The sequence below is a fragment of the Crinia signifera genome, chromosome 4, assembly GCF_055691185.1.
Source record: "Crinia signifera chromosome 4, ASM5569118v1, whole genome shotgun sequence".
Taxonomy (NCBI): Eukaryota; Metazoa; Chordata; class Amphibia; order Anura; family Myobatrachidae; genus Crinia; species Crinia signifera.
Genome location: NC_139220.1, coordinates 106,636,472 through 106,645,030, shown reverse-complemented (window position 1 = coordinate 106,645,030; position 8,559 = coordinate 106,636,472). Strand labels below are relative to the sequence as shown.

Genomic DNA, 8,559 nt, shown 5'->3' with positions numbered 1-8,559 from the left:
ACACAAATGGGTGGTTGTGGAAAGCAAACATCCATTTATCAAAGAGATTTCTTTTTTTGGGGGGGCACACCTTTGCTCAATTTTAATTGAGATTTATGATATGATTGCATATATAAAAAATTTACTTTTAATGTTTTTTTTTATAAATTATAACACATGCATACAAAACAAGAAAAAACGTTGAATAAAGAATTAATCCTAGCATCTGACAGGAAGCACAGCGCTGCAGCATTACCAGCACTTCCTGGTAACGCTGCAGTGCTGTGCTCCCTCTCACACGCTAGAAGTCAAATATGATTTCTGGCATCTGTCTGAAAATCAAACCCTTGACAAAGAGCATTAACCCCTTGGCAACCCCTTGACAACGAGCATTAACCCCTGGCAATGGACATTAACCCCTTGGCAACGAGTATTGACCCCTGGCACCAAGCAGGCAATTTACAATTTATCGGAAGCCTTACTGTGGGGGGCATTGTGGTGTGGCATAATGTGTATCGAATTTTGCTAAATTATACCGTTTTTTTAGATGGTCCTGCGGGGATTAGACACTGTGCATGCGTCTAATCAGGCAGGCAGAGGAGCTGGAGGCATGGGCAGCAGTTCATACAGCACTGGCCATGCCCTCACAGCGATAAAAACCGTGCATATATTCCTTTGTCTGCTGGCAAAGTTGGGAGGTTTGCATTAGGTGTGAGGGACATTGCAATGTGTGGCATAATGTGTCAGGGGCATTACAGTGTGCAGCAAATTGTGCAGGGGCATTACAGTGTGCAGCATAGTATCAGGGGCATTGGACAAATTTTAGTAGCTCTCCAGGAGGTTTTTATTGTCTTTTTTTTTGTCTCAAGTAGCTCACGCTCAATTAAGGTTGGAGACCACTGGTATAGAGGCTGACCAACATTTTCCCTGTTCCTTCAGAATGAAACAATGGGGAGCTGTCATATATAGGTGTGCATTTATTAATGAGTGATAGAACTCGTTCTGGATGATAAATGGTGCTGCAGACAATCAGTTTCCAACTGTCTTTTCACAGTCTTTTCACTGAACACATGACAGCTGGGAGCTGATTGGCTGGAGCACCATTTATCATCCACAACGTGTCTTATCATTTATTAATAAATGTTTCAACATCTGTATTACGGGTAGAGAGGCCAACCCTGTCCTTTTTTCTCCAGTGCCAGCATTAGGGATTGAATAACTATCAATCCTGGCATTGGCCTCCTTATGATGTACTGTGCTGGGAGCGGATATGAAGCAGTCCATCACACTGAGCAGCCGCACAACCTGTTTGTTGGGCAGCGCCTGAGCCGAGCTGTGCTGGGGCTCAGCGCTGCCGGTCAGAAAGGGATCAAACCCCGGGATTAGGGTTGCCAGTTGCCACCACCCATCCGGAATTACTTGGACTCTGGTCTGGACCTGACTGTTTTTAGCAATCACAGATGGGTGGTAACCCTACACGGGATGTCAAATGTCCTAAATCCTGCTGATACCGATCACGAAATTGCCATCCTTGATTACATGGGTTTGGGGGTGGGGCAGTGCAAAGAGTGGAGATGTGGACCAGTGCAGCAGTTCCACAATCAGCTGCTACTTATAATTTGGGCAAGGGTCAGTAGGTCGACATGCATTGGTTCAAGCACTGAAGGTCGACAGGCCTTAGGTCAACAGGTGAAATAGGTCGACCTGAGTAAGGTTGACAGGGTCGGAAGGTCGTCACAAACATTACCAATGGGAAGGTTGACAGTCAAAAGGTCAACATGAGTTCATCATGTCCCCCCCCCCCGAATGTCGACATGGGCACCGTCTACCGGTTGTATCGATTGGCACAAATTACTTATTCTCCCACCACGCCGTAGAAGATGATACAGGGCTGCCTACTTTTAAAGTCTCCTCTCTGGGAAATGCTTGGAGATGAGACTGTCAGCAGCAATTCGGGGGGTGGGGGCCTGAAGTAGATGTCATCAAGCCCCGCCCCCAGCACAGCAAATCTCGCAATTCGCGGGTGTTCGAGAAGGGTCAGGCTAAGTGATGCAATTTGCAACTTTAGCCCTGCCCCCTCCCTCTGGAAAGCCGCAAATCGCAGGAAATTAATACTGCCACAGGGGCGACGGGGATGCTGCCGGTATCCAGGAGGTTGCCCACCTTTCCGAGGGGCCGGGAGTGGGACTCAATTTTTGGGAGCCTCCCGGCCATTCCGGGAAGGTATGCAACCTTGGGATGATAGGGCATAAAGTACTGCCTGTCGGCACGTCAGCTAAAAAAAAAAGTAAAAACTAATGTTGACGTTTTGACTGCTGACCTTTCCGTTGCCAATCTAATGCTTGTGTCGATCTTCCGACCCTGTCGACCTTATACATGTCAACTTCAGGTATCAACCTTCAGTGGTCGGCCCAATGCATGTCAACCTTAATAGGGTCGACCTAATGACCATATCCATATAATTTTATAGCAAGCACTTAATACATGTTACCTCCAAGCAGATGGGTTGCTATGGATAACTTTACTTTTTTTTTTACTACTTAATCATGTATCTACCAGCTGTTACACAAATAGTTTATTAGGTGTCTCTGGTGACAGTAGTACACGCAGCCTGCTGCTCTCTTCGCAGTCAAACGTACGGTGATGCTCCTGCTCCAGTCCAGTTGCTAGGTACCGGCTGAAGAGATGATGTCCGGCGTCACACGGAAGAGCTTCCGGCCTTCCGCCCACACCATGTACACGAATCCCAAGCGTCATTTCCGGTTGATGGGAGTGACGGGTCAGAAGGCGGAGAGGGAAGATGGCGGCGCCGGAGGAGCGGGAGCTGAGCCAGGAGCAGACCGAGAAGCTGCTGCAGTTCCAGGTAGAGGGGTGAGGGAGCGGGTGGGACCGGGGGCAGCTGCGGCTAGGAGGCGCCATGTGCGGATTGGGGGCCGGCTCTCTAAGCACGGGGCCAGGCCTTGTATGTATGGAGTCAAGGGAGCAGGGTAGGGGGTGAGCCAGAGGATAGGTCGGGGCTTCGGCTATGCCGGGGCTGCTCTTTGGGCCTCGCTGGTGGCGGAGAGTGCGGGGTCCTGCGGCACATATACACACCGCAGAGCCATTCAGGCTGGAGGGCGTATGGGGGGGCCTGGACTCTGGCACGCCGCTCTCTGCCTGTGCACTGCTTCTGGAAGTTTGTTCTGGAACGGAGGATACATCTGTGGCCCCCAGTAGCGCTCCTGCCCTCAGGCAGTACAGATCCGCGGCTCTCCCTACTGCTGGTACTTCCGCCATAAGCACCAGTTAGGCACATTAGCCGTATCTCTGTAGGCTGCTGACAGTGTATTTATTATACTAGATGCTGTCCCCAGTGCAGCATGGATGTATCTACTCTCTACACCTGTCTCCTTTTCATCCCATCCCCTTTCCCACCTGTTTGTTTGTTTACCTTTTCTTTCTCACCTAAAACCAGTGTTCACCACTCCTCTCTCTTCGCCCATCCTTCCCTTTGCTCATTTATACCCCTTTCAGACAGAAAAAAAGACCCAGTAATTTCCTGGCTCTTGCCGTGTCGACCCGGGTTTTTTTCTGTCTGAAAGGGTCAACACGGGTCTAAATTCCCTGGACTTCGACCCAGGTATTTACCTGGGTTTTTCCCGTGTCTCACCTGTGTTCCTGGCTGTGTGAAAGGCTCCGACACGGGATTTTTATCCCAGCAATTGATAAAAAGCGCTTATTGGCTGTGCACCATGGCGCTGCGAGATTGGCTTCCTCCTCCTGGCATAACACTGTGCCAGGTAGCACAGTGTAAGCAGCTGCATAATGCTCTGACTTGCTGTAAACAGCACAAAACACAGAGCACTCATGACCTCCGTGTTCAGCAACTTGTCAGCCATGTTTAATGCAATGCAGTGAGCAGACACCTCCCACTTTTCATGACCTCATCTATGTGTGCCTTTGAATCTGTACTTTTCTTATGACACACAATTTTGCAGGAAAAATCCGGCTTCTGTGTGAAAGGGGTCGACACGGGAAATACTTGGGTTTTTGTTGCTGTGTGAAAGGGGGTCAGCACCTTTCAGCCTAGTTCTACCCGGGTTTTTGTATCCGGGAAACACCCAGGTTTTTGGGAATTTTCTGTCTTAAAGGGGTATAAACCTTCACTTCTGTGTCTGCAACTCGGATTCTTTCCTGGTTCGTGCTGGCCTTAACATTGTGAGGAAGGTTTTTCGGTACTCTTTACCTATCACGGCGCCCATCGCGGGTACATTTATGTCTGGCCGCGACGCGACCGACGCGATGCCCGCGATTTCCCATTGAAACCCATGTTAAACATGGAAATCGCGTCGGTCGCGTCGCGGCCGGCCATAAATGTGCACACGATGACCGCGACGCGATGCCCACGGTTTGCCATAGGAATCAATGTTAAAAGGCCCGATGGACACGATTTTCATGTTAAATGGCTGAATGGACCCGATTTTACCATAGCAAACAATGTTAAATGGGCCTTAGAGCCCAAATACTTACCCTGAACTCTGAAATGGCCCCCCCAATTGTTTACGCCACCCCACGATCAACGTCAACCCGAAGCGCGGCGAGCGCAGCGAGCCCGCGAGGGGCGGCGGTACGCGTCCTCCGACCTTTTCATACCCCCACTATCCACGTCGGCGTGGAGTTGAGAATAGAATAGTGTGGCGAGCGCAGCGAGCCACCGAGCCCGAAGCGTGGCGAGCGCAGCGAGCCCTGCGAGGGGACGCGGATACCTTCACAGGTAAACGCGTCCCCTCGCGGGCTTCACAGGTGTCCGCGTCGCCACGGACACCTGTGAAGCCCGCGAGGGGACGCGTATAACTGTGAAGGTATCCGCGTCCCCTCGCGGTGCTCGCTGCGCTCGCCACGCTTCGGGCTCGGTGGCTCGCTGCGCTCGCCACACTATTCTATTCTCAACTCCACACCGACGTGGATAGTGGGGGTATGAAAAGGTCGGAGGACGCGTACCGCCGCCCCTCGCGGGCTCGCTGCGCTCGCCACGCTTCGGGTTGACGTTGATCGTGGGGTGGCGTAAACAATTGGGGTGGCCAATTTAGAGTTCAGGGTAAGTATTTGGGCTCTAAGGCCCATTTAACATTGTTTCCTATGCTAAAATCGGGTCCATTGAGCCATTTAACATGAAAATCGTGTCCATCGGGCCTTTTAACATTGATTCCTATGGCAAATCGTGGGCATCGTGTGCACATTTATGGCCGGCCGCGACGCGACCGACACGATGTTCATGTTTAACATGGTTTTCAATGGGAAATCGTGGACATCGTGTCGCGTCCGGGCATCTTTAGCCCGCATATGACGCGACCGACGCGATTTTTTACCTCACGATGCCCACGATCAAGATCGTGGGCGCCGTGCTAGGTAAAGAGTACCGGTTTTTCTTTATTTGATAAATAAAACTCGGTAAATAGTAAACTGTGCATGTTATTGTTGCTTTGTACATGCACAAATTACATTATTTCTTAGCACTTGATTTTATTTTTTGAAGAGTAGTTTAATTGTTTTAATAGTTCTATGCAATTAACATGTTATAGGGTACTCTTTACTTAGAAGGGCGCCCATCATGGCCATCTCGGGCATTGAATGCACTAAAAAATCGGGTGCGATGCGACCGACGAGATGCCCGAGATTTCCCATAGGGAACAATGTTAAATGTCTCAATTGACCCGATTTTCCTGTTCAATGCCTCAATTGACCCAATTTTTCCATAGGAAACAATGTTAAATGGGCCACAGAGGCCAAATAGGCACCCTGAAGTTAAAATCGGGTCAATTGAGGCATTGAACAGGAAAATTGGGTCAATTGAGACATTTAACATTGTTCCCTATGGGAAATCGCGGGCATCTCGTCGGTCGCATCGCACCCGATTTTTTAGTGCATTCAATGCCCGAGATGGCCGAGATTTTTTACTAACGATGCCCACGATCAAAATCGTGGGCGCCGTTCTAAGTAAAGAGTACCTGTTATAGTTAAGAATAGATATTTAAGAAGATCATAGTTTAAATACAGTGCATTACCAAAAGGGCAGCGATCCATTTTGTTTACTGCGCTGATTCGCCATCTGGATGTCTTTTTTAACAATTTTATCCCCCCCCCCCCCCTCCTTATTTTTTCACAAAGGGGGGGTGATGGATTAGGAAAGGTATGGGGAATTTTCGGCTCTCCAGCTGTTGAACTACACATCCCAGCATGTGTGGCTTCAGTTTTGCTCTTTAGCCATGCTAAACCTTTTGCAGGGCATGCTGGTATGTGTAGTTCAACAGCAGCTGGAGGGCCGAAAGTTCCCCATCCCTGTCCTAATCCATCACCATCCATCAGGTGCAATTGAAAGCTATAATCCCATAGTAATTTAATGGGGTTTTTTTTATTTACATTTTCGTTAATGCAGATAACAAGGATATGTCATTTTAGAGAATATAGGAATAAAAAAAGTCCAGCTATATAACATTTTAAGAATTTGGTTGAATCTTTCAAAATGTAATCATTTAGCAAAGATTGTAGACATTAATACAATAAAATAATGAAAAATTGTACCGCAAATATTATCGTTTATTTATATGGCACCACAACTGTTCCGCAGTGCCTGACAATACATAGATGAGCAAAAGAACAAGATAAGAAAATAGTGATTTACAGTACAAATGCTAATTAGAACAAGTACATATTGAATAATAGACCCTTGCAGCAGTGAACACTGATGCAATTATAGCAGTGGCAGAGATGTATTCTTAGAAAAGCACATCGGGAGAGAGGGCCCTGCTCCTTAGAGCTAACGTTCTAAAATATCTGTGTATATTCTCTCCATAGAGGCATGTTACTCAAACACAGGCTATCCTTCTCTGTTTAAGGCTACACGCCATAAAACAGCAGATACAGTACATGGTATATGCTCATCTGGGCTAGTTTACTTCAAGTGAATATGACAAAGCGCTCAATATTTCAGGAGGCTCCACAACCCTCTTTGTTGCAAAAATTCACCATGCCACCAGTGGTTTAGTAGCTGGGCTATCATTACAGCTGAAAAGATTAGTTTAAACCAGTGGTTCCAAAACGTTTTTGCATCACGGCATGCTAGATTCTTGGCATATTTGTCACGGCACCCCTAGGTGCAAAGTTTGCTACCGAGAATTTCAGAAAACAATATTAAATTAAATAAATTGTGCTTATGTCATCCTTAGGTCCAGTTATGTGGTGTGGGACAGAATTCACTTCTGTTTATCCAACTGGAAGCCACAAGCACTGATTTTGCATATTACATTGCCCATAAATAATTTGAATCGGTTCTGGACAACCAAACCGAGGCACCCCTGCAAGTGCTCCGAGGCACCCCAGGGAGCCTTGGGAACCACTGGTCTAAACTGTTTGACCTTAATCATATCCCATTAAGGCATGCAATAAAAATATAGGAGGAATCTCCACTCTGCTTTGCATTTTGGAGGATTTGAACCTGGCTGGAATTTAAAAGATGCACTCACATGTGTCTCCCAGACAGTAGTTCCTCCCTCCCCTTTCTCTCTCTATGGAGAGTTTGGATAAGGGATACCGACGGTTAGAATACCGTGCTTCTTGACTACCTTTAATCACAAAACAAAACAAGCAAGTATACTAACCCTAGTCCTAACCCTGCCATTAACTGTAAACCCAATCTTCTTTGGTCTCCCCCTCCGTCGTCGGCACACTTGCATTTGGTCTTCAGACCGCCAACTGTATCCTCTGTGGAGCAGCGGACAGAGTATCGTTTAAGTAATTCTGACAGCATCTTAGTTCCACCCATGCTGTGCAGTGAGACACAACAGGGTTGAACATCACCATTGTGCACAAGTGAACATGATGATGGAAAGTTATTTATTTATTATGTATTAACATGTTTTTTATATAGCGCACACAAATTCTGCAGCCCTTTACAGAGCATAGTTATGAGCAAAAACACATACCGAATTACAGTACAACACAGTTTATGACAAGTACATGGTAAATATAGATAGGGGTGGTGTGGTTTATATATTCTAAGAAAAGCACATAAGGAGAGAGGGCCCTGCATGTGAGAGAGCTTACATTCTAAAGGGGAGGGTTAGACAGACTGGGGTGACACAGAAGGGGAAGAAGTCAGCATAAACCGGTTAGGATGAGAGAAAGTCAGGTTTTATGCAGGAGGGTGGGAAGAGGTCGGCTTAGTCTTTGATATTTTGAGTCTAAAAAAGCGCTGGGTCATCCAAGAGTAGACAGCAGAGAGACAGTTGGAGATATGAGTGAGGATATAGGGAGAGAGATCAGGAAAGGAGCGGTAGATCAGCACAGAGGTGAGAGTTGTAGTCGAGTGAGCAAATTAGCTCCCCAGAGAGGACGTATAGAGATAGAGAAGAAGAGGGCCAAGAATAAAATATTGGGGGACACCTACTATAAATGGAAGAGCAGGTGAGGTGAAGTCATAAGTTATAGCTGTGCATTTTTAGTGTTCACTCTAGGATTTCTTTAGAGTAGGGTGCTGGCCTTCACATTCAAACTGGCAACACATTTATAACCCCTCCAATAGTGCCCTGAACAAAATGCCCC

The 8,559-nt window shown here is 47.2% G+C and overlaps 1 protein-coding gene across 1 annotated transcript in view; it reads left to right on the top strand.

Moving 5' to 3' along the window:
• Positions 1-2,685: 2,685 nt before the first annotated feature.
• FAF2 (Fas associated factor family member 2) overlaps positions 2,686-8,559 on the top strand; it is a 21,013-nt gene continuing 15,139 nt past the window's right edge. Inside the window, exon 1 of the mRNA XM_083182148.1 lies at positions 2,686-2,842. Within this exon, the coding sequence (XP_083038274.1) occupies positions 2,780-2,842 (63 nt within the window). The 5' untranslated portion in view covers positions 2,686-2,779. The remainder of the gene's footprint in view (positions 2,843-8,559) is intronic.